The sequence below is a fragment of the Quercus lobata genome, chromosome 2 (genome assembly GCF_001633185.2).
Source record: "Quercus lobata isolate SW786 chromosome 2, ValleyOak3.0 Primary Assembly, whole genome shotgun sequence".
Classification (NCBI taxonomy): domain Eukaryota; kingdom Viridiplantae; phylum Streptophyta; class Magnoliopsida; order Fagales; family Fagaceae; genus Quercus; species Quercus lobata.
Genome location: NC_044905.1, coordinates 102238250 through 102265255, shown reverse-complemented (window position 1 = coordinate 102265255; position 27006 = coordinate 102238250). Strand labels below are relative to the sequence as shown.

The window sequence follows — 27006 nt, the reverse complement described above, 5'->3', positions numbered from 1 at the left end:
AATAGAAAATATAGAAAATCAAACTATAAGGAAGGGTTTCCTTTTTTTTTTTTTTTTTTGAGAAGAGGAAGGGTTTCAGTCTAACATTTTATTTTAATCACAAATACAAAACAATCACACGTCAATATAGTAGACACTAGCATTCATGTCATCTTTTAAAAAAAAAAAAAAAAAAACATTAAAGTATTAAATCTTACAAACCAAAAGTTGGAGCAAGAATTTTACCGCTACCTTAGATAGGACTGTTGTGAACAGGAATGAAACCAAATGCACCAGTTGAAGATGCATATATATCATAATTTCTGCTCAATAGCATCTTCTTGCCATGACAATGAACTACACCATGATTAATGGCCTTCAATATGTCTCATATTAACTACGTTCTCATTCTTGAAGGGCTATTTGTCAACACATAAATATCGTATTACACTCTAAATATAGCCACTTCAATCAGTCATCAATCCAAATGCATTTCCAAATTCCAACCAAAAGTATCTCTTTGATTTGAAGTCATTGTTCAACTCTAGTCTCAAGTGTTGAAGTTGAAAGAGCTATTCAATCATAGGAGAATATCTTCGACTTCAAACATCTGCGTAAAGTTAAAGCTATTAGTTGAGCTAGGCTTCTAGTATGTACAAGAAATTTCTAAAATGCTTTTTGGAAGCAATATTTTCTATATAGCAACAAGAATTTCTATAATTCACAAATCAACAGAAATTCATGAAACACCTATGTACGGCAGGTTTGGCTACCCAAAACTGAAGTGAAGCAAGGTTGATATCTTATATGGTATAACTTAAATGTTCAAAAGTTTTCATTAAAGATTTAAGATAATCATGACCAAATATGAGGAATGTTTGAATCCAACATTCATGTAATCACAAATGCTAAACAATCACACACATTCATAAGATATCTTGAAAAATAAAGAAAATGAAAATTTAAAGGAGTAGACATTTCTACCATTACCTCATATAGAGAAGAACCTCTATGAAGGAGATTGAAACCATAAAGACTTTAATCTTTGTTCAATAGCATCATCTTGGCATGCCAATGCACTCCACCATGTCTGATGGGCTTCAATACATCTCAAGTTGATTGCATTCTCACTGTTGAAGGGCAATTTTGTCAACATCTGGCACATGGAGATCTTAATCTTCTCTAAAGATGGCCATTTCAACGAGTCACTTGTCCAAATGCTTTTTACCCTTGGAAGATTAGAAAGTTCTAGCATCTTTAATCTTGGAAGTGCGTCAGGTTTCAAGCCATTATTTTCAGACTCTGCAATTATCTCTTCAATTTCAGGACAATCTTCAACTTTCAAATGTTGAAGTTGAGAGAGTTGTTTAATCATGCCACCGGAGAATATCTTCTTCAACTTCAAACATTTGCATAAAGTTAAAGTTGTTAGTTGTGATAGGCTTCCATTATGTACAGGACCTTCCCAAATGCTTTTTAAGTTTGGAACATTATTTATAAACATCTTTTCCAAGCATATTAACGCACTTCTCTTTACTCTGTTACCATCAACAATCATTTCAATTTCATTGCATCCTTCAATCAAACAACCTCGCATCTTGTTGATACTTTCGATTCCAAAATCTGATAGTCTTGAAGTTCCCTTGTGGCCAATCAATTCAAATGCATCAGTTTCTAAAAGAACGTCAGAAATTATTGGATCTACACCTTCACCATTTGCAAACTTCAAACATTTCCTAATTTGATATTCGAAGCAATCAAGAATTTTATAATGAGTCGTGTCATGATAACCAACAGAAAATTGAAATGTGAAGCGGAAATCCTTCCACAATTGACTCGTTGAGATAAAACTCTTAAGACAATCCACAGTAGGGAAGCAAATTGATAGTGAAGTCAAATGCATCAATTTAGCCACTCCCTCAGAAATAGCCTTTATAGTCACCTCCCAACTTTGATTATTTGGATCCACATCTATTAGTAGTTCTTCTAGTAAAAGAAGACTTGAAAAGACATTTCGACAATATTCTACATTACTTGAATGCCTAATGCCAAAATTCGACAATGACATACGTAAACACTTCAACTGATTCAAACGTCCAATCTGAATTGGAAAATGATTAAGGCTAGTGTCTCGAATATCAAGCACCTCGAGATGCTCAAGTCCTTCTAAGTAACGGAGTTCCATTAAACAGCTGCAAGAATGCAGATATAATGCTTTGAGACACTTCAAGCAAGATATTGATGATGGTAATGATGTAATTCCAGTGCCATGTAAATCTAAAACCCGTAGATTTTGCATGCATCCAAAGAATGACTCAGGAATCACTATTAGGTCTTGATTTCTCTGTAATAACAATGTTGAAAGCTCATTGCAATCTGGCATTTCCGGTAAAGTGCACAATTTATTATCCATCAAGGAGATTCGATTTGCTTGTTGCCATTCTACCTCATTGGGGGCCTCTTGCAACCCTTCACGGGGTTTCACCAAAATCTTTAAATTACAACTTCGGGAAGAAATGTTAAGGGCCATATTTCGTATTACTTTGTTCATCCTTACATGATTCATCTTTGCACTCTTCTCTAGTAAAGAAACACTGATAAGTTCCTCCAATATGGAATGCCCTTTGTCACGTGCAACTCTAAACTCACATGTATCATGAATGAAACCTTCAGCTCTCCAACATTCCAACAGATAATCTATATATATCTCACAGTCTTCAGGATATATTGCACCATATAGAAAGCAAACCTTTTTAACCTCATCATCTAAATCTTCATAACAAAACTTCAAGTACTCAATCAATTCATCGATGCCTTGGATTTTGATACTTGGCCATCTCCGCAAACTTCTTAATCCATCACTCCACAGGTGAAAGTTATCCTTTCTTCTAAACATACTTGCTACTTTGTCTATCAATAGCGGCAAACCAGCACATTCACTGACAACTAGCTTGGCTATCGGTTCAATACCTGGAAGATTTACATTTCGACCCGCCTTTACCTTGAACATTTTCCATGCATCAGCTTCAGACAATCGTTGCACATTAATTTCCCAATCAGTTTCCATATCACAACAAACATGATAATTTCTAGTTGCCACTACCACCTTGCTATCCTTTTCACTTTCACACATTCCTATCAGAGGCAGCTCAAGAACTTCCTGAACTTCATCCAAAAGAAGTAGACACCTTTTGCCTTTCAAGTCTCTACATATTAGTTGGGCAATTTCATTAGGGTCAGTGATGCCTTCCATATTCAATTTTAACCGATCAGCAATTTTTTGTTGCAATTTTTCTAAATTCCAATCCTTTGATACAGTTACCCAAATAACAATATCAAACATTTTAGCAGTATCTTCATTGTTATTTAAGCTCTGCATTATGGTTGTTTTCCCAATTCCTGACATTCCCCAAAGTCCAAATCTTTTTACATTTTTATCCCTCAGATGGCCCAGTATTTTTTCAACAGTTGAGTCAAGAAATATCTTGTCTTCTGATTTGGGTCCATGCATAATTATCACACGCTCTGGCAATTTCTCAACCACTATTCCTACCTCAGACTTTCCCTCTACCCAAAGATTATGCAGTTTCTTGCACTTCTCTGCCATGCTTTGGCTAAGATCTGTGCGTGACTCGCTTGACCCAATCAAACGTCGACTCCATGTCCTTTTTTTGCCTTTTTCTTTCTTGTACTTGGTTTCTAGATCTCGCACCTCTTCTTCACTCTTCGTGACCCTAGAAATCCAGGCTTCATATACTTGAGTGGCCAGCTTTGTCTTTGCTTGAGCCAATATATCATCCCTGCAGGCATACAGCTTCTTTGCTTGCTCTATTAACCTTTCATAGTTGTATTCTAGATCATAATCAGCTTCGTTATCAACTTTGCAACTCAGGTTATTGATAATCTCTTTTGCATATTTGTAGGTCTCATCCCCTGCTGCAGTACCCACAGCAGAAGCTGCAGCTGAACCCATACCAGAAGCTGCTGCCCCCCACATATCTGTGTCACAACAATAAAAAATTTTAAACATTAACAAAAACTCTAAATGCAAAGTGAAGAATGAATTTTCAGTTTAGAGAAGTAATAAGTATAATATATAACCACACAAAAAAGGATTTTATTAGTCAAAAGGCGCAAACATGGTTAAATTACAAAAATTAAAGCATAGTTTTCACAATCTCATGAATGGTCTTTAGACATGGAGCTTATTTTTAATCAACAACAACCAAACCTTAATCCCAAATTTGGGGTCAACTATGGATCCTCAACAAACTTGTTAGAGTCAGCCACAAGTGTTCTTTTTTGCCATTTCTATTCAATATGAAGTCATACTTTCAATTACTTCCTTAATTGATATGTCATTTTTTACAATTTCTATTAATTTGGTATTCCTCTACCTTTTTTCATTCCACCTAAATTAACTCACTGTTTCTCATTAGTGCATTAATTGCTTTCCTCTAAACATAGCTAAACCATCTTGAGGAGAATTTTTAATCAATGAAGATTTATTCATTCATGGGCTTATGACCCTTTTTTGTAATTTTCTTTTCGAAAATCTAAAATTAAAACAGTCATAATTTATTTGTGTTATTGTTTTAAATATAAAATGGTAATAACATTTAAACCCTTTTTTCTTGTGGATTCAATTTGGTCAAGCACATATGATTTCCATATCAAGTTGGTATGTACATCAAAATAACCCAACTTTAGAAATATATATCATACCAATATGTCACTTTATGATTATGACATCAGGTCACCATGGCAAAATTAATCTATTCTAACATAAGCCTTTTTTTTTTTTTTTTTTTTTTTTAAAAGAAAGAGTAACATAGGTTATTATAGAAAGGGGCTTTGCTTGTTTCACATCCAACTGCATCCACACTCTTTCACATTGTGTCCACATTTTTTTTTATATCATGTGGTAAATGTGGACATCTGGTGTGAAAGTGTGAACATTTGAGAAACATTTCATATTTGGGAGTGTGAAACAATAATTACCGATACAGAGGGTGGTGTTAGGGGATACAGCCACTTTTCATGAAAATTTTCACATATAGAGGTAGCAATCTATGTGGAATGTGCCACATCCACTACTTTAGCCATGCTATGTTGTTAATTGATTTTTCTTTATTGTGCTTCAAAAAAACACCCATGATTAACAAGAGCTGCAGCAAAAAAGAATAGCCTCTCAAAGAAGACCTCAATCAGCAACAAATCCAGCCTGCCCAAAATGACGAAAGACAAAGGGGGAACATGCCAAATTAAATTTAGAATTTTTTAAGAATTAGGGTTAGAATTTAGTGAAAAAAGGCTTGACAATTGTAAGGAATATAGGATTTCTAACGAGTAAAACCTAAGGTTTAGGTTGGTATTACAGGACTGTGAATAGTAACCCAGTGCAAGGTTTCAAATTGTTGAAAATTTAAAGACAGGAAAAAAAATAATAATAATTCTAAGCATGTCACCTAGCATTTCCTTGCATCACACCTTTTTTTTTTTTTTTTTTGAGAAAATCCTCGCATCACACCTCATAGAAGATTATATCACAAAAACCTCAAATTTAGCTTCATAACTTTTGAAAATTTATTCTCCTCTTTTGATTTGGAAAATATTACATCCATATGCATAGATTATTAATACCTATTCCTAATTTCTAATCGAACTTGGACTTCTTCAAAACTTAATAAGAGTTTTTTTTTTTTTTTTTTTTTTTTTTTAATAATTAGAAAGAAAAGGGAGGGTCACAAATCCCTTTCCAAAGAGTAAAATTACAAAGACAAATCTACAAAATTAATGAAAGACAACAAGGGGATGGTACCTAAGGCAGTCATCTAATCATACAAGAACTCAAAAAAAAAAAAAAAAAAAAAAAAGCCTATTTGATTACAAAATTAGATTACTCAGCACCATAAAAAAATCCTCATGTTTAATTCACGCCAAAGATTTCACATAACAATTGTGACTTGCTAGGGAATGGAATCATCCTTGCCAACCTTCCAAGAACTCAATCACAGATTTTGGCATCACCCAAACTGCCCCAAACAATGCAGAAACAAATGACCAAATATTTGTTATAAAAAAGAAATGGAACAGAAAAAGATTAATTGATTCCCCACTCCTTTTAACCGGACAACACTAATCAAATTATCAATAAGTGCTGCCTATGGAGATTAACAATTGACAAAATTTTTCCTAAAACTGTAGTTCACACAAAACACACTGCCTTTCAAGGGACCCTAACACCCTGAATGCTCTTCCATGGAAAAGAGTGGCATGTGAAACCCCTAAAGGCATTATAATAGGAACAAATCTTAAATATCCCACTCTTTGTTGGAATCCATAAAACTCAATCTCCACTGAGAGATGGAGGCAAGCACTTATAGAGCAACTCAAAAAAATTTATCACTGATTTTAGTTCTCAATCTTGAAAAGGCTGAACAAACGGAGGATCCCAACGCCTAACCTCACCCTTGGATGGGTTGGCTAGGTAAGAAGCTACTGAAGCTTCCCTGTCAACAACTAAGGCATACAAATCTGGGAAAAAATCTTGAACCTGCTCTAGATGTCCAAAACCTCACTCTAGATCCTTCTTGTACGTCAAATTTTAAGAAGTTGAAGGAATCTCATCCCCCACTTATACTCTTCCATGAACTAACACCATAAAGTCCCTTAATCCGCTTCATTGTCCATCCTCCCCGTTGTTCTCCATATTTCATCTAAATGGCTCTTCTCCAAAGATGATTATTTTCCACTAAAAAACTCCAAAGCTACTTTCCTGATAGGACTTGATTAAAAGAACTAAGTTTTTGAATACCCAAACCACCCTTGTGGGGTTTTGGTATTTGTAACTCGTTTAGGTGAAATATGGACAACAAACCACCCAAATAGGGTTGATTTTGTGATGAAGGACCATGATAAAAACCATAAGCTCCCACAATGAAAATGAGTTACATACATCTGATGCAAAGCATTTGAAGCAAGAAAATTCATATGGCTAAGTAATGTCTTGAGGAAGCCAAGTGAACAAGTTCCAACTCCTATCTTTATGACATGTGATCAAACAATTAGGCATATTCTTGATTGATTTATAAGTTGGTTAGACACGTGGAATAAATGTTTTGTTAGATATAGTTTGTGATTATTTTAACATGTAACTAATTCAATTACGCACTTGCTTAGGTGTAGTTAATTAGTTATGATGATGTCATCATAACTTAGACTTTGTGGCATTGTAAAGATAGCTATTAATAATTGAATGAAGAAATTAGTCTTTGTAATTGAATGAACAAGCCTAATCAAATTTAGAAGTTCTAGACAGCTAGAATTTTTAAGCATTAGGTTTAGGTTATTGTGAAGAATATAGGGTTTCTAATGAGGAAAAAGGAATGGCAGAATTTTTGGATGTTTGCACTTTGCAGGTTATTTGGTTCAGGGTTTGAAGTATTTGATAGAAGAGCTAAGTAGCACGGGTGCGTTTCGGGACTCAGGTGCGGGTGCGGGTGTGGGACTCGGCAACTTTTGAAAAAGGTGGGTGCGGGTGCGATGGGACTCGGCAATTAAAAAATTATTAAAAATATTTTTATTTATATTTTTAATATATTGCTAAGCATACTTTTTCACATTATACAAACATATACCAAATTTAAGAGCAATAGTAGATAATAATTAAAACATGATGATCACAAATTAAATAAAACCCACAAGTAATATGGCTAACTCAGGATGAGTGTCTCACGGAGTCACAGCAAGCAGAGACAGAGGCAGAGATCAAAGCACAGAGAGAGTGAGAGACGAGTGAGACGGAATGAGAGAGAGGCAGAGAGCTAAGTTTACTATGTTTGTGTGAAGTGGGTCTTTAGTAGGGTTTAATATTTGGCTCAAATGGTGCGTTCTGTGCCTTTTTTTTTTTTTTTTTTTTTGAATTTCGGCGGTTTCAGCTGATATGGCCAATACAGCCCAATTCAGCGCGAATCGGCCCGAGTCGGAGACGCGTCGGCTGAAAAAACAAAAAAGCCACGTGGCATGAAGTGGCCGGACACGCGGGCAGTGGCGTCCCTCGTGCGTTGCCGCGTCCGACGCGGGTGCGGCACCTCTGGTGCCGCGTCTGTGCTTCATAGTTTAAGAGTTTCCTAGGTGACAAAATCATTATCAATATGCATTTGCAAGGTTTCAAGTTGTTGAAAATTTAAGGATGGATAAAGAGAAAAAAAAATTCCAAGCATGAAACCTAGCATTTCCTCCCATAGCACCTCAAAGAAGGGTATATAACACAAATCTCAAATACAAATCCCTTTCCAAAGAGCACAATCACAAAGATAAAAAATCTACAAAATTAACAAAAGACAATGGGGGAAGGTACCTAAGGCAGTCATCTAATCATACAAGGACTTAAAAGAAACTCTTTAATTACAAAATTAGATTGCTCAACACCATCAAAAGTCCTCATGTTTCTTTCACCCCAAAGATTCCACATAACAGGTGTGGCTTAACATGGCAATGGAATCATCCCTTTCGACATTCCAAGAGCTCAAACTTAGATTTTGGTATCACCCAAACTATCCCACAACAATGCAAAAATAAATGACCAAATATTTGTTGTAAAGAGCAATGGAGTGGCAAATGATAAATTGATTCCCCACTCTGTTTACACATACAACACCAATTAACCATCAATAAGTGTGGTGTGGACACCACATGATGCCACATCTGTGGAGATTATCTTTATCATTTATGTTATCTTTATTTGGGTTTATCTTTAGTATTGGATTAGTATTTGAGATTGTTAGGATTATCGTATTAGTATTTGAGATTGTTTACGATTTGTTTAGGAGAGTTTATCTTTATCATTATGATTCCTGGAAGCTGTATATAAAGCTCCAAATGGTTCCTTTTGTATTTTACAGACTATTATTATCATTATTGAGATTATTTGCATTGATTTGTTTGGTGGTGATTACAAACACCTTAGGTGGGAAGCCTAAGGTTTTACAGTAGGACTAATCTAGGTGGAACCTAGGTTGTCCTACATCAACTTGGTATCAGAGCCTAACCCGATCTCCCCTTTCAGCAACCAAAATCACAACTGACAACCCACAGCCACACTCACCGTCAGAAAACAACTCAACCACCAAACATGCCATTACTCAAATACTTACCCCACGAGATTTGCAAACCAACACAACCTAATTTCTTACCTCACGAGATCTGCAAACCAGAGCCAGAACCAGCCCGAACCATATACCCCCTTTAGCCACACGAATTCTTCATCCCAAAACCAACAGAGAAACCCACTACTCCCTCCAAACCCGTAACCCCCATTCGTGCCCGACTTTAGGACCACCACCAAAAAAAAAAAAAAAAAAAATTCAAATTCACAACTTCAATCCACGAGATCAGAGACAGAGACAGAAGAGAGTTGAGAGCCAACACCAAACCACTGATCCCCCCAGCGGAATGACGACATCACACAACCCGCTGCCAAAATCATCACCAACAGCCGCCGCCGACACGCCGTCACCATCGCTCCCACGATTTGACTCACCAACTCCGATCCCTACCATCGCGCACCACCGATAGTGAACGTCGATGAGACACGCTACCTCTTCGCCGATGACTCTTGCGAGCGCCGATTCCTTCTCTTTTTAGTTTTCCTCTGCTTCTCGTTTCTTTAGCTTCCGTGTGTAATGTTTCAGTTTGACGTGCTACTATTTGGCACTAGTAGGTTTTAGTTTTATATTTTGGTCTTTCTTTATTGTATTTCAAAAAAAAAAGGTCAAGTCAGGTCCACGAAGCAGGCAGAATTCTTAGGAAGGCTCCACGTTCACTACATGTGAGGAACCACAAGCCCACTTTCACCATTGTTAGTAGTGTGACCCACTGTCCAGTGAAGCCCAGGTTGTTAAGTCAGCCCATCCAAGGTGTGAACTTTCCTATCTTAATGAATTGAAATGTACTTTCAAATTTAATATCTATATGTCTACTATGTGCCTCAACTTTATCTCAGTCACATGCTACTGCCTTTGTCCTTTGTTTTGCTTAAACTTCCACATGACTTTGTTATCTTAGCTGCTGGTTTATTTTCTTTCAGCATTTTATTTTAGCCAAAAAAAAAAAAAACAAAAACAAAAAAAAACCCTAAAAAAAAAAAAAATCCTTTAAAGTAATTACTTCTCAGTATTAGTGGTTGAACTAGCCCAATCACATTGTCATAATTAGGTCCTTTTAATTTAATTCTTGTTGAAGCTAGTACTGTTTGAATGCAGCAAACTGTGGAATTCATGACTTCTCTTCACATATAATTTAACTTGAGTATTATCCTTACTATTCACTTGCTAGAATTAGTTTGTTGATCTCTTTGCATGCATTTGTGTAGTAGTCGTCTAGTAACTAGTTCTGAAGAACAGTCTAATTCCAAATCAGAGTCTAGTTTGAATCCCAGTCTAGTCCACAATCCTGCCTAAACATGGATCCTCCTCCCCAAGATGAATTAAGACAAGCCATAGCAGAGCTTACTGCCCGTCTAGGACACTTAGAGGCTAGGTATGACGGGGAAAATGCACATAATGGAAGAAACAATAATAGGCATGGCCCTCACCCTAGGCAAAACCATAGAGATAATGAAGACAACTCCGCTAAGCATATCAAAGTAGAGGCCCCTACCTTCGGTGGTGTTAGGAACCCTCAGGTTTACAATGATTGGGTGCAAGAGATGGAGCATTTTTTTGAGTGGTATGACCTGTCTGAGGATAGAAAGGTTAGGTTTGCCAAAATGAAACTCGTAGAAAGAGCAAAACTCCATTGGGATAGTGTTGTCAACCACCTCCATAGGACCCGCCAACCACCCATAACTCTTTGGGAAGAAATGAAGGCCAAGCTCAATGAAAAGTACTTCCTAGTCTCTCTTCAAGGAAACTTGTTGGATCAATGGCATGATTTGAGTTAAGACAATAGGTCTGCTACTGAGTACGTAGAACAATTTGAAGAGTACAGGATACGTAGCAATGCAGCTGAGGATGAGCCAACTACCTTGAGTAGATTTAGGAAAGGTCTCAATTATGATCTTCAAAGAGAATTGGTAGCTCGACAGATCTCAACTCTTGATGATGCTTATACCTTAGTGCAAGATTTAGAGTTGATCCCTAGGCCCCAAGGTGGAAGGAGATTTGACAATCGCATGTTGCCTCGCAACAATTTTGATGGTCCCCAAGGTAGATACCTCCAAGGTACCCAAAATAGGCCTTATCTCAACAACAGACCCTTACACATAGAAGAAAATCCTCAGGGTAGATACCAACAAGGTTCTCAAACTAAACCCAATCCGAACAATAGGCCCTTACGCCCAGAAGACAAAGGGAAGCGTGTGGTTAGAGAGACATTTAGGCCAAATTCTAGAATCCAGTGCTTTAAGTGTCAAGGCTTTGGTCATATGGCTGCCCAATGTCCTAATAAGACTTTGTTGATTGAAGAATTGGATGGAGAGAAAGAGGTAGAAGAAGTAGTCTATGAGCCTAACATTGAAGACATTGTAGAAATAGGAGAGGATGATCCCACCCAATTAGCTTGCATTAGAGCCCTACCATCTTTTGATAACCTCAATGAAGGTAGTCTTGATACTCCTGTAATGAGTGTTGTTAGGTGTGCTCTAGCACAGTTCGAAGAAAGTGATGATTGGAAAAGAAATACTATCTTCCAAACCTTTATTAAGTGTGGAACCACAAATTGGAAGGTTATCATTGACAGTGGAAGTTGCATTAATGTAGTTTCTTCTAAACTTGTCTCCCTCCTAGGTTTGAAGTTAGTTGCCCATCCTAAGCCCTATAAGGTTTCTTGGGTAGATGATTCATCTATCACCATCAAGGATAGGTGTCTTGTTCCTATTCATATCCTCTCATACAAGGCTCAGATTTCATGTGATGTGATTCCAATGGATGTAGGACACATAATTTTAGGACGACCATGGCTCTATGATTTAGAAGTCACTCTTTATGGTCACTCGAACTCTTATTCCTTCATGCACAATGGACAAAGGATTAAGCTTAACCCAGTCAAAACTAAGTTTGTTAGTGCAAGTAAGGCTAAAGAAGAGCCCAAAAAGCAAAGTATGAACCTCATTAGTCCAAAAGAACTTGAAAGGGCTGTCAATCAAGACTCCATCATCTTTGCTTTGGTTGTTAAGGAAATTGCACTAGATAACTTTGAAGAACCAAGAAAAGAAGTACGGTCAGTGCTTCAAGAGTTCCAAGATGTTTTTCCTAAGGAGCTCCCAAATCAATTGCCTCCTATGCGTGATATTCAACATGCCATAGATCTTGTCCCGGGAGCAGCACTCCCAAATTTGCCCCACTATAGAATGAGCCCTCCTCAACATGATGAGATGGTTAGACAAGTGGATGAGCTCTTGCACAAAGGATTTGTGCATGAAAGCTTAAGCCCATGTGCAGTCCCTGTGCTCTTGACCCCAAAGAAAGATGGATCCTGGAAAATATGCGTGGATAGTCGCGCAATCAATAAGATTACTATGAAGTATCGTTTTCCTATCCCTAGGTTAGATAATATGTTTGATATGATGTTAGAAGCCACAATCTTTTCAAAGATTGATTTGAAAAGTGGGTACCACCAAATTAGGATCCGCCCAGGTGATGAATGGAAGACTGCTTTTAAGACAAAGGATAGTCTATATGAGTGGCTTGTGATGCCCTTTGGTTTATCAAATGCTCCTAGTACTTTTATGAGAATGATGACACAAGTACTAAGGCCTTTCATGGGCAAATTTGTGGTAGTGTACTTTGATGAGATCCTCATTTATAGTAACTCAAAAGAGCAACAATTGGACCATCTTAAACAAGTTTGTTCCACTTTGAGGAGAGAAAACTTGTATGCCAACCTAAAGAAATGCTCTTTCTTCACTAATAGTGTCATTTTCTTAGGTTTTGTGGTTTCATCTAAAGGAGTTTCTGCTGACCCACAAAAGGTCAAGGCCATAGTGGATTGGCCCAAACCCAAGAACATTCATAAGGTTCGCAGTTTTCATGAGCTTGCAACTTTCTATCGCCACTTCATACGTGGATTTAGTACAATCATGGCACCAATCATTGATTGTATGAAGCAAGGCGAATTCCAATGATCAAATGTTGCCAGTAAAGCATTTCAAGAAATCAAGAAGAAGATGACAGAAGCACCGGTGATGCGCCTACCAGACTTTGATAAGGTCTTTGAAGTGGAATGTGATGCGTTTGGTGTAGGCATAGGAGGAGTTCTTAGCCAAGATTGTCACCCTATAGCTTACTTTAGTGAGAAATTAAATGAGGCTAAGAAGAAGTATTCAACATATGACAAAGAACTCTATTTTGTGGTACAAGCTTTAAGATATTGGAGCCATTATTTGACACCCCATGAGTTTGTCATTTATTCGGATCATGATGCTATCTGCCACATCAATTCCCAAAAGAAATTAAATGCTCGACATGTCCCTTAGGTTGAGTTTTTGCAAAGATTCTCTTTTGTTTTGAGACATAAATCTGGTGTTGAGAATAAGGTAGCTGACGCTTTAAGTCGCCGAGTCACCTTACTTTCTGTGATGAGCACAAAAGTCATAGGGTTTGAGAAGTTGCAAAAGGAGTATGAATTTTGCCCAAATTTTGGAGAAGTGTACACTACACTTAAGACTGAGCATCTTCAGGCTGTTGATGATTTTATCCTCCGAGATGGCTACTTGTTTAAAGCCAATAAGCTTTGTATCCCCCGCACATCAGTTAGAGACTTTTTGGTTTGGGAAGTGCATGCGGGAGGACTTTCAGGACATTTTGGACGTGATAAGACAATTGAAGAGGTAGAGAGGTAGTTCTATTGGCCAAGTCTTAAGAGGGATGTTGCCAAGATAATTGGTCAATGTCATCAATGTCAACTGGCTAAGCATTGCAAGCAAAATACTAGCCTTTACACTCCTTTACCAGTTCCATACCGTCCTTGGGAGGATATTAGCATGGACTTTATACTAGGTCTTCCCCGTACCCTTAGGAAGTTCGATTCCATCATTGTAGTGGTAGACCAGTTCTCTAAGATGGCTCACTTTCTTCCATTCTCTAAGACTTCTAATGCATCCAAGGTAGCCAAGATTTTCTTTGATGAGATTGTTAAGTTGTATGGGTTGCCTAAATCAATTGTTTCAGATAGGGATGTTAAATTCATGAGCTATTTTTGGAAGACCCTTTGGCACATGATGGGAACAAAGTTGAAATTCTCCACAACATACCATCCTCAAACTGATGGTCAAACTGAGGTTGTCAATAGGAGTTTAGGAAATCTTTTAAGGTGTCTCATAGGTGAAAATGGTTAGACTTGGGAATCTATACTTCCTGTAGCCCAATTTGCTTACAATAACTCAGTCAATAGGTCCATAGGTATGAGCCCATTTGAAGTTGTTCATGGTTATACACCAAGGAGACCTTTAGACCTTCTCCCAATGTCCTCACATGATAGGGTTTTTGTGTCTGCAGTAGAGTTTGCTAGTCACATGCATGAGTTGCATAAAGAGATCAGCAAATGAATTCTTGCTAGTTGCAAACAGACTCAACTATTAGAGGCTTTGAAGTTATTAGATGCCAAGGAAGGGGAGTTTGGCCTCTCTGATGCTGAGACATGTGAGAGAGTTGCGGTGAGATCTGAAGTTGAGAAACTTCTCTCCTTGGAGGAAATTTCTTGGAGACAGAAATCAAGGATGCTATGGATTGAGGAAGGAGATAATAATACTAAATTCTTCCATAAGGTGGCTAATTCCCGTAGAAGGTTTAATCATCTTAGTTTTTTGGAGGTGGATGGGGTGATTTATGAGGAGGAATCCGAGGTGGTTGCCCAAGTAGTAAACTTTTATAAAAATTTGTATCAAGAGACAGAGGAGTGGAGGCCTTTTGTGGAAGATTTGGAGTTTGATCAGATAGATGGGTCGGAGAGGGGTTGGCTTGAAAGGAGATTTGAAAAGGAGGAGATTCTTCTAGCTGTTAATGAGTTGGCTGGAGATAAAGCTCCAGGTCCAGATGGCTTTTCTATAGCTTTTTTCCATCATTGTTGGAGAGTGGTGGAAAGTGATGTTCTAGCAATTTTTGAGGAGTTCTATCATCATAGTAAGTTTGAGAAATCTTTGAACGCTACCTTTTTAGCCCTTATTCCTAAGAAGAATGATACTTCTAATATTCGAGATTTCAGGCCTATTAGCTTGGTGGGGAGCTTGTACAAGATCTTGTCTAAGGTTTTGGCTAATCGTTTGAAACGGGTTTTAGATCAATTGATTTCTGAGTCTCAGAATAGTTTTGTGGGAGGTAGACAGATTCTTGACTCAGTTCTTATTGCCAATGAGTGTGTTGACAGTCGAGTAAAGAGTAAGATCCCGGGGGTGATTTGTAAGCTAGACATTGAGAAAGCTTACGATCATGTGAATTGGGAGGCCCTTCTAGATCTTTTGAAGAGAATGGGCTTTGGGGAGAAGTGGTGTAGATGGATTCGCACTTGTATTTCTACTGTCCAGTTTTCTATTTTGATTAATGGGACTCCAGCTGATTTTTTTGGGAGTTCGAGAGGATTGAGACAAGGAGACCCACTTTCTCCAATGTTGTTTTTGGTCATGATGGAGGTCTTAAGCAGGATGTTGAAAAAAGTTGAAGGTGCTGGCTTGATCAGGGGTTTTAAGGCTGTTGGGAGACGGGGTGAAGGGGAATGTGTCTCGCATCTTCTATTTGCGGATGATACTATCCTGTTCTGTGATGCGGAAATAGAGCAGATCCTTCATGTGCGGATGCTTCTCCTTTGTTTTCAGGCTGTGACAGGTTTGAAGGTTAATGCCTTGAAGAGTGAGATGGTTCCAATAGGGGAGGTTAATAATGTTCACACCTTGGCAGAGATTCTTGGTTGTCGGATTGGGTCTTTGCCTATGACCTATCTTGGTATGCCGTTGGGGGCTTCCCATAAGTCCCCTTCTATTTGGAATCCTATCTTGGAGAAAATTAATAGGAAGTTGGCCGGGTGGAAGAAGTTGTATTTGTCAAAAGGAGGTAGACTAACGCTTCTTAAGAGTACGCTCTCTAGTCTTCCTACTTACTATTTATCTCTTTTTACTATCCCCTCGCATGTGGCTAATAAGATTGAGAAGATCCAGAGGGACTTCACGTGGGGGGATTCAAAGATTCATTTGGTGGGGTGGGATAAGGTGTGTGCTCCTAAGGCTAATGGAGGTTTGGGGATAAGGAAGTTAACTACTTTTAATAGAGCCTTATTAGGAAAATGGTTATGGCGGTTTGGGGTTGAGGAGACTCGTCTTTGGAGGAGGGTCGTAGCTTCGAAGTTTGGGGAAGAGTGGGGGGGGTGGTCTTCTAAGCTAGGTAGGGGTGTTCATGGATGTGGTTTATGGAGAAGTATCTGAAAAGGTTGGGAGGTTTTTAGCAAATATATCCGGTTTGAGGTAGGGGAGGGGAATAGAGTGAAGTTTTGGACAGATCAGTGGTGTGGGGACTTACCACTCCACCTATCCTTCCCGGTAGTGTATGGGATTGCCACTAATAGAGAGGCTTCTATGGCCTCGTCTCTCGAACGGTTGGGGACCAAGGCACGAAGAAGCTGGAAGGTTCTTTTACTTAGGGATCCTAATGATTGGGAGATGGGAGATGTGGATGATTTCCTTCACACCTTGGCTTCTAGCTTACCTCAATCTGAACAAGGTGACCGTATGATATGGAAATTGTCGAAGAAAGGAGATTTTAACATACGCTCGTTCTACGATAGGCTTCGAAGCCCCTTGCCTATTATCTTTCCTTGGAAAGGTATTTGGAAGGTTAAGGCTCCTACGCGCGTCTCTTTCTTTGTTTGGACTGCAACTTGGGAGAAGATTCTTACAGGAGACATTCTGCGTAGTAGAGGCTTTGATTTTGTTGACTGGTGCGTTATGTGTCGTTGTAATGGGGAGACGGTGAATCATTTGCTTCTCCATTGTGAAAAAGCTTATCAGTTGTGGAGCTTGGTGTTTAGATCCTTTGGGATTTCTTGGGTCTTGCCTAGATCGGTTGCAGATATGCTTTTCAGTTAGTGGAATTGGTTTGGAAAGCACTCCTCTAGCATTTGGAATTTAGCTCCGATGTGCCTTATGTGGTGTATTTGGAGGGAGTGAAATTGGCAGACTTTTGAGGACATGGACAAATCCAATGACCAATTGCTTGCTTATTTTTGTGGTTCTCTTTGATTGGTCTAGGGCTTGGGGACTCACCTCTAGTGACTCTCTCCCTTTGTTCCTTAGTTCTCTTCTTTGTAATTAGCTCTTTGTTGTTTTCCGTTTGTTTTCTAGTCTTTTTCTTCTTCTTTTTGTTTCTTTCTCTGTACTCTTTGCCCTACCTTAGTTTTCATGGGGTAGTTTCTTGAATATACATCTTTCTTATTTATCAAAAAAAAAAATGAATTCTTGCTAGTAATCTTAAGTATAAGACTTAGGCTGATTTACATTGACGTCATTTAGACTTTGATGTAGGAGATTATGTTATGATTCGTATCAGGCCTGAACGGTATCCTTCAGGAACCGTTAAGAAATTGCAGGCCCGCAGTGCTGGCCCATTCAAGGTATTAAAGAAACTTGGACCTAATGCTTATGTGATTGATATACCTTCAGATTACGGTATTAGTTCTACTTTTAATATTGTTGATTTACTTGCTTTTAAAGGTCCAGCAGTTATTCCCTATGACCCTTTTGATGATCCTCTCTCTTCTTCTTTGGCTAACCCTGTCCCTAGCCCTACACCATCTTGTTTCCAAAAGGCACATAAAGATATTATTGATGTTATTTTGGATGAGCAGTCTCTTTTCACTAGGGATGGAATAGTTCAGCGCTTCTTGGTTCGCTGGCAAGGACGGCCTGATTTTGACTGTACATGGATCACCAGAGAGGAGTTGCAGCAGCTTGATCCCACTCTTTTGGAGGCTTACTTGGATACACTTGCTACCACCTCATCTCTACCTCCTATCACCCGCACATATGAGCGTCGACAGAGGCGCCATGCTGATCCAATAAGCTTGTGGCTTGATGGAGTTTATTCTGATGTTACTTGATCCTTATGAGCTTTACTTGATGGGGTCGAGTTTCTCCCACCCCAAGGGAGTTGGTGCGGACACCACATGATGGCACATCTGTGGAGATTATCTTTATCATTTATGTTATCTTTATTTGGGTTTATCTTTAGTATTGGATTAGTATTTGATATTGTTAGGATTATCGTATTAGTATTTGAGATTGTTTACGATTTGTTTAAGAGAGTTTATCTTTATCATTATGATTCCTGGAAGTTGTATTTAAAGCTCCAAATGGTTCCTTTTGTATTTTACAGACTATTATTATCATTATTGAGATTATTTGCATTGATTTGTTTGGTGGTGATTCCAAACACCTTAGGTGGGAAGCCTAAGGTTTTACAGTAGGACTAATCTAGGTGGGAAGCCTAGGTTGTCCTACATCAAAGTGCCTCTTACGGAGATTATCAATTGTCAAAATTTTCCCTACAACTCCAGTCTACCAAAAAAAAAACACCCTCTGCCTTTCAAGGGACCCTAGCGCCCCAAATCCTCTTCCTTGGAAAAGAGTGGCACGTGAAACCCCCAAGGGCATTATAATAGGAATGAACCTCAAATATCCAACTCTTTTTTGGCAGCCACAAAACTCAAATCTCCACCATGAGATGAAGGCAAGTGTTTATAGAAGGATTCCAATGCCTAACCTCACCCTCAGATGGGTTGGCTAGATAAGAGGTTACTGAAGCTTCCCTATCAATAGCTAAGGCATACAAATCTGGGAACAAATCTTTAATCCACTCTAGATATTTGTCCAAAACCTCACTCTAGATCCTTCTCGTCCATCAAATTTTAAGTAGTTGATGGAATCCCATTTCCCCACTCATACTTTTCCACAAAATAACACCATAAGGTCCCTTAATCTGCTTCGTTGTCCATTGATCCCATTCTGCTCCATATTTCACCTAAATGACCCCTCTCCAATGATGATTCTGTTCCACTATGAAACTCCAAAGTTACTTTCTTAATAGAGCCTGATTAAAAGAACCAATTTTTTGAATACCCAAACCACCCTCCTGGGGTTTGGGTATTTGTAAACCACCCTCATGGAGTTGATTTTGTGATGAAGGACCATGATAGAAACATAAGCTTCCACAATGAAAACAAGTTACAAATATCCAAGGCAAAGCATTTAATGCAAGCATATTCATATGGCTGAGTATGCGATCAAATATTTTAGGCATGTTTTTAACTGATTTAGAAGTTGGTTAGACATGTGGAATACAAGTACTAGATATAGTTAGGGATTATTTTAACATGCGACTAATTCAACTAGATGTGCTTAGGAGTAGTTAGTTAGTTATGCTGACATGTTGTCATCATAACTAACTCTTAGTTGTCTAAAGAGCCCTGCTAATTGCTATGCCATTGTAAAGATAACTTTAGATAATTAAATACAGAAATTAGGCTTTACAACTTGTGTTTTAGGTTGAGAAATACCTCCCCACCCACCAATTATTGAAATTCTGTCTTCGTTTGCCTGCAACTTTGATGTTTCTGCATCAATATCAACATTCATAAAACCTTCATTGCAGCAATTGTAAAACATATAAAATATTATCATGTTATGAATCAATCAACAACATCTTCCTCCACAAGATCATCTTAACTAATCTACATTATTGAAAAGAATACACACCTCCATTTGCTCTTGTAGCTTTGCTTGAACTAGACTTTTTTAACAATCGTCTATATCCTTTTTCTTTCTTTTGTTCTCCTTTGAATATTGAATCTTTGCCATTCTCCACTAATCTTTTGGGAGAACCTGCTTAGATAAATAAAAAAAACTATTAATTATCAAAATATAATCCAACTCAAGTTTGAAAGGAAAAAAAAAAAAGACTGTGTAGTATATATCCGTGGGGAAATTTAATGTATTTGGGCAGCATAAATACATTGTTAACCCTTAGTTTTATAGTGGAATTCTTAGCCACTCACTCCCGATGATGTAGGCACACTACCAAACCACATAAATCTCTATGCTGATTGTGCTCTCTTTTCTCTGTGTTTCCACTAACAATGATATTGCTTAGATCAGAAATTTCAACATACAGTCTAGTCTTTTTCCAAAAATAAGGCATATAATCAGTGTGTAACAGGCTCAAGCAATTCCTTCCAAAGGCATAACTTCACCATTAACGAGAGAATACAAAAGATAGATAGGAAGACTTACCTTTACTAGAATCAGAATTGCAGCTCTAATTAAGAAATCACCACCGTGGAAATTATCAGGACCTTTCAGCTACCAAGCGTTGACTTCAAAGAAAAGAAAAAGTGACCTCCTGAATTTTATTTTACTTCTATAATCCCAAAGAAAATAAAATCAGAATTGAAACCCAAGATTGTAATCAAGTCAAGCACTTCCTTCCAAAAGCACAAGCATCACCATTAATGAGATAATAGAAGTACAGATGGATTGGAGGACTAACCTTTCATAGAATCAGTATAGCAGCTCGAAGCAACCATCCACATGAAGATCAGAGTTCTTGAACTTTTGGGTCGCAGTACCTAGCATTAACTTCAAACAAAAGAAAAAGTGAGCAGTGAGCTTCTTTTGGAAATGGAAACTAAAGCGGGTGCTTGAATTTATAATTACGGATCAGATCAATCCGGTAATCTAGGCTTTTTTTCCCCCAAATATTCAGTTTTGCAAAAAAAATTATTGAAAGGCCTATATTCGAAGTTATTTTATTATGCAGCCTCTGCCTAGAATTTGAGTTTTCGAGTTTAGCAAACTCGAATTCCAAAAAGGGTTACATAACAAAATAACTTTAGAAAGAGAATTTTCAGTAATTTTTTTTTTTTGCAAAAACTGAATATTTGGCAAAAAATGTTGGTAATCTAATCTAAAATGAGTAAAATCATATCATTTACAGTTGTTTGGTAAAGTAGCATTTTCTTTTTAAACAACGCTCTCCACCATAAGAACCTGCTACACTCTTCTTTTGGTTACCTTGTTAGAAAAACTTTATTTTCTGCTAGCTCTTTACAGAGCTTAACTTTCTCTCATACTTTTCAGCAAGGCAATGCATTAGCTCATGCCTTAGCCAAGAAAGTGAGACTTGCTTTTCTTGTATTAGTTTGAATGAAGTCTGTTTCTCCTGATCTCCATGATTTTTTTTGTTATAGATCTTATTGCTATGAAAATAAAAGGCAGTTGTGTTTTTCTGCTCCCCAAAAAAAAAAAAAAAAAAAAAAAAAAAATCTTTTTCAAAGAATTGAATATCTTAACTAATTGTCCAGAGTATTAGACAAAGTTTAGATGCAAAACTTAGATATACTCCCTTTTCTCTTGATTTTTTTTGATACATACATAAGAATTTTTTTCTAAGCATGACACCTAGCATTTCCTTGCATCACGCCTCATAGAAGATTATATCACACAATCCTCAAATTTAGTTTCATAACTTTTGAAAGTTATTCTCCTCTTTTGATTAGAAAACATTACATCCATATAAATAGATGATTAATACTTATTCCTAATTTGTAATAGAACTGGGACTTCTTCAAACCTTAATAAGAGTTATTTGTTTTTTTTTTTTTTAATAATAATTAGAAAAGAAAAGGGAGGGTACATACAAATCAATCACAAAGACAAATCTACAAAATTAACGAAATACAACAAGGGGGTGGTACCTAGGGCAGTCATCTAATCATACAAGGACTTAAAAAAAAAAAAAAAAAAAAAAAAACCTATTTGAATACAAAATTAGATTACTCAGCACCATAAAAAAATCCTCATGTTCACTTCACGCCAAAGATTTGACATAACAGTTGTGGCTTGCTATGGCAATGGAATCATCCTTGCCAACCTTCCAAGATCTCAATCACAGATTTTGGCATCTCCCAAACTGTCCCAAACAATGCAAAAACAAATGACCAAATATTTGTTGTAAAAAAGAAATGGAACGGAAAATGATTAATTGATTCCCCACTCCTTTTACATGGACAACATTAATCAACTTATCAATAAGTGCTGCTTATGGAGAATATCAATCAACAAATTTTTTCCTAAAACTGTAGTCCACACAAAACACAGGCTACCTTTCGAGGGACCCTAGCACCCTAAATCCTCTTCCATGGAAAAGAGTGGAATGTGAAACCCCTAAAGGCATTATAATAGGAACAAACCTTAAATATCCCACTCTTTGTGGGTATCCATAAAACTCCATCTCCACTAAGAGATGAAGGCAAGCGCTTATAGATCAACTAAAAAAAAATTTATCATTGATTCTAGTTCTCAATCTTGAAAAGGCTGAACAAATGGAGGATTCCAATGCCTAACCTCACCCTTGGATGGGTTGACTAGGTAAGAAGCTACTGAAGCTTCCCTGTCAACAACTAAGGCATACAAATCTAGGAAAAAAATTTTAACCCGTTCTAGATATTTGTCGAAAACCTCACTCTAGATCCTTCTTGTACATCAAATTTAAGAAGTTGAAGGAATCTCATCCCCCACTTATACTCTTCCAAAAACTAACACCATAAGGTCCCTTAATCTGCTTCATTGTCCATCCTCCCCGTTCTTCTCCATATTTCACCAAAATGACTCTTCTCCAAAGATGATTATTTTCCACTACAAAACTCCAAAGCTACTTTTCTGATAGGACTTGATTAAAAGAACTAAGTTTTTGAATGCCCAAACCACCCTCGTGGGGTTTTGGTATTTGTAACTCGTTTAGGTGAAATATGGACAACAAACCACCCAAATAGGGTTGATTTTGTGATGAAGGACCATGTTAACAACCATAAGCTCCCACAAACAAGTTACATACATCTGATGCAAAGCATTTGAAGTAAGAAAATTCATATGGCTGAGTAATGTCTTGAGGAAGCCAAGTGAACAAGTTCCAACTCCTATCTTTATGACATGTAATCAAACAATTAGGCATATTCTTAATTGATTTATAAGTTGGTTAGTGGACTGAATGTCGTGTTAGATATAGTTTGTGATTATTTTAACATGTTACTAATTCAATTACACACTTTTTTTTTTATAAGTAAGAAGAGAATATTATTAATAAAAGAAAAGCAAGAAAAATACAAGGAGTTCACGATAGTGAACAAAGGAAAAAGGAACATAAAGACAGAAGCAACCCATAATCTATTCTAATAGACGAAAGAAAATCCATAAGGGTAGAACAATCCGAGAAACCCCAACAATGAGACCAATCAAAGAGGGTCTGTTGGCAAAGCTCTAATAACTGAACCACAGTTTTCCCCTCATCCTCAAAAGACCGCCGATTCCGTTCGGTCCAAATGGTCCACAATAAATAGCCTAGAACCAAATTCCAAATATTAGAACTATGCTTCCCAAGCCAATTATACCAACAAAATAATAAGTCCACAACTGAACCTGGCATGATCCAATCGATCCCAAACAGCCGAAGCATATACATCCACAAAGAATGAGCTATCGGACAAAAAAGAAACAGGTGATCCACAAATTTCGCATTACAACAGCACATACAAACAACGTTTCGCCAAAAGGCAACCACGAAGATTAAGGTTATCCAAGGTAATAATCTGACCATGAGCTACTGTCCACGTGAAAAAAGCCACTCTTTTAGGAACCTTAGCTTTCCAAATGCCCTTCCAAGGGAAAGTGGAAGGAGCTGCATTTCAAATCTTATGATAAAAAGACCGAATATCGAATTTCCCACTTCCATTAAGATCCCAACAAAGCCTGTCACACCCTCCACCCCTAGGAATTCAGGTTTGGATGAAATGAAGTAGGGAGTAGGAAGTCGCTAACTCCCAATCATTGAATTCCCTATAAAATTTTAAACTCTACACTCTGTCATTATCACCCACTAGAGGGCTTAACACTTCAGAAATACAAGCCTCCTTGTTAGCTGAGCACAAAATTACTGAGGATAAAGAATTTTAAGAGAAACACCCCTAGTCCACTTATCATGCCAAAAAAGAATACGAGAACCATCCCCCACCACAAAAGAGAAATGCTTAGCAAAAGTATCCCACCCTTCACTAATACTCCGCCATAACCCACAACCATGAGCCCTTCTACTAGCTCTAGTGCACCAACCCCCTTTTCCCTCCTCAATTACACACTTGCTTAGGTGTAGTTAGATAGTTATGATGTTGTCATCATTAATTAGTCTTTGTGTCATTGTAAAGATAGCTATTGATAATTGAATGAAGAAATTAGTCTTTGTAAATTGTGTTTTGGGTTGAGAAATACCTCCCCACCACCCGCCACTCATAGAATTTCTGACTTCCTTTGTGTGCAACTTTAATGGTTCTGCATCAATATTAACATTCATAAGCAACTGTAAGACATTTGGATAATGCTTCAGAAAGAAATAAATAAAATAAAACATGTATACTATCATGCTATGAATCAACAACATTTTCCTCCACAAGGGCATTATAACTAAGTAGTTTTGAATCTACAATATCAAGGAGAATACACACCTCCATTTGTTCTTGTAGCTTTACTTGAACTAGACTTCTTTAACAATTGTCTATATCCTTTTTTCTTCCTTTCGTTCTCCTCTGATATTAAATAGTTGCCATTCTCCACTAACCTTTAGGGAGAACCTGCTTAGATAAATAAAAACTATTAATTTATCAAAATATAACCCAAATCAAGTTTGGGGGGAAAAAAACAGACAAAAAAAGACCTCGTTTTCTAAATCAATTGGGAAATTCAGCGTATTGGGCTAGGGTTTGTTCAGGCCATATAACTATGTTGAAAACTCTTATTTTTATATAGTGGAATTTAGAAAGTATAGACACGAACACGGACACGGGTAAGTCATGGCAACACAAGCAATTTCTGAAAAATTATAACATGACAGAGCAGATACACGGGTATGACACCAGTTCGGCAGACCAAATAAAGTCTGTGTCGTACCAGTGTGGCACCTGAAAGCACAGTACCAAAACATATAAATTATTCTACTCTCTTTTCTTTCCATTTCCACTAAAATTTCTTAGATCAGAAATCATCAATATACAGTCTAATCATTTTCCCAATCAAAAAGAAGCTACTTTAAATACTGTGCAACAAACTCAAGCACTTCCTTCCAAACTCCAAAGGGGTAACTTCACCATTAATGAGTACATACTATTACTACAGATGGATGAGAAGACTAATCTAACCATTTATGAGAGACTATTATACATGGATAAGAAGACTAACCTTTAATAGAAATAGCGATCTGGACCTCGCAGCAGTGAAGAAGATATTGAACTTCCAGCTCCCCCACAACCAAGCGTTGACTTGAAAGAAATGAAAAGGTGAGCAACCAAATTTAATTTTACTTATATAATCCCAAAGAAAATAAAATCAGAATTGAATTTCCCAAGTTTGTAATACAGCGTTAAGAAACCATTTCAGCTAGCTAACCTTAAATAGGAGTGGAGTCAGAACTGTACAGATAACAGATAGATAAGAAGACTAACCTTTAAGGCTTTAACAGAGTATTCAGTACAGCAGCTCGAAGTAACCACTCACAGGGAGATGGCGATTAACTAGCGTTGACCTCAAAGTAAAGATAAAGTGAGCAACCCAAATCTCATTTTATATTACTTACTCCAATGTATGGCTGCAACTAGCAATCATAATTGTGGATCGGGTCAATCCGGGAATGCCGTTTCAGTTGTCACGCACTTTTTTTCCAACCCTACCATTGCTTTTCTTCAATTCCCTCCTCTATAAATTATACTGTAATAATAAAATTAAAAAAATCATTTCCCTTTTTCGTTCTTCTTTTTTTTCTTTTTCTTTTTTCCTATTAATTTGCTATTACTTACTTTGCACATCTCTTTGCCATACTGTCCAAGCAAAAATTTAAAAAAAAAAAAAAAAAAATTCTCCCTCTTTTTTTTTTTTTTTTTTGGATTTTTAATCCATGTATATGCTTGTATGCATTATATCTTAGCACATTACAAAGTAACTATATATTCGGAGTCTTCTAACAAATTGCATAAATAAATAAATAAAAGTTAAACTTGAGCAAAAACTTTTTGGTGCATTTCTTTAAATATGAATAAGAGAACAAATATGCAAATAAATAATCACAAATAAATCTTTTTTAGTCAATAAAAAAATTAATAATACATATAATCTAAAATATATTATTCAAAGTTAAATAATCTTAAGGAACAAGTTAACTAATCTAATCTATATATCTATATATATATATATATATAGTAGGTGAAACAGAGAAAAACTTTTTGCGCCATGTGTCCTAAATTATTTATTCTTAAAGAGTATTATTTCTTAATTTTAGAATCAAATGTGGGACCACATCATAAATGTTCATCCAAGTGAGTTATAAAGTACAAAAATCAAAAAGTTTAGAATAAATGAATCGTAAAAAAAAAAAAAATGGTTCACAATAATTTTTTTAAAAAAATTGACAATTTACATTTTATACCTAATAATATCCTAACAAAATTTTTTTAAAGAGTTAACAAAATATAAAAATTACTATCAATAGTATTTAAATTATATATATATATATATAAAAATTATATTACGTATCTTATTATATATCTTTAAGTGTATCCGTGCATATGCATGAAATTACAAGTTAGTAATGTATAAAGGGTAGGCTTTTAATTTTTTATTGGGTATTTGAACTTCTAGGTTCAAAGGGTCTATTTTTATTTTTGAGCTTGAATTAGTTGTGAGATATGGGTTAGTTGGGGTGTTGGTTAATGGGCTTCTAGTAGTATCGTTACTCCTTAGGTTCAAAAGATTTAGTTGGGTTGGTGAAATTTTGGTGAATTGGGTTGTTGTATTAATTGGGCTTGGGCCTTATAAAGAGGAGGGATTGACTTTTGGTTAGGAATTAAACAAGGTAAATACGTCTCTGGTTCATAGGTATAAATATTTTTGAGGAAAATATAGATGACCCTAATTTATCAGGAAATTTATTTTTGTACTCGAGCAATGCT

General features: G+C 36.9%; 2 protein-coding genes across 4 annotated transcripts; one reads left to right on the top strand and one right to left on the bottom strand.

Annotated features, from left to right (window-relative positions):
* Positions 1–260: 260 nt before the first annotated feature.
* On the bottom strand, positions 261–25695 carry LOC115977603 (disease resistance protein RPS2-like). 3 transcript variants are annotated; one of them, XM_031099544.1, is made up of 10 exons: positions 25507–25695; positions 25244–25323; positions 24514–24639; positions 24281–24340; positions 20508–20596; positions 20252–20378; positions 19718–19843; positions 19519–19575; positions 970–3978; positions 261–589 (listed from the first exon to the last, which is right to left on the bottom strand). In XM_031099544.1, the coding sequence occupies exon 9, from the start codon at positions 3974–3976 to the stop codon at positions 989–991; it is 2988 nt and encodes a 995-aa protein (XP_030955404.1). In that variant the 5' UTR covers positions 3977–3978; positions 19519–19575; positions 19718–19843; positions 20252–20378; positions 20508–20596; positions 24281–24340; positions 24514–24639; positions 25244–25323; positions 25507–25695; the 3' UTR covers positions 261–589; positions 970–988. The 3 variants fall into 3 exon arrangements, with proteins under 3 accessions (XP_030955404.1, XP_030955405.1, XP_030955406.1); XM_031099545.1 differs by having other exon boundaries at positions 20252–20334; XM_031099546.1 differs by having other exon boundaries at positions 20508–20586.
* Positions 13148–13822, top strand: LOC115974080. The gene is made up of 2 exons (XM_031094297.1): positions 13148–13333; positions 13517–13822. Exons 1-2 carry the CDS (start codon positions 13148–13150, stop codon positions 13820–13822), a joined length of 492 nt encoding a protein of 163 aa, XP_030950157.1.
* Positions 25696–27006: the final 1311 nt, after the last annotated feature.

What these genes read in the sequence shown, in the direction of transcription:
- LOC115977603 (XM_031099544.1), bottom strand. Translation starts at nt 3,976, where the DNA reads ATGTGGGGGGCAGCAGCTTCTGGTATGGGTTCAGCTGCAGCTTCTGCT.
- LOC115974080 (XM_031094297.1), top strand. Translation starts at nt 13,148, where the DNA reads ATGACAGAAGCACCGGTGATGCGCCTACCAGACTTTGATAAGGTCTTT. An exon ending in ACAAAGAACTCTATTTTGTG is followed by an intron (nt 13,334 to 13,516) that starts GTACAAGCTTTA and finishes GTTGAGAATAAG; the next exon opens with GTAGCTGACGCTTTAAGTCG.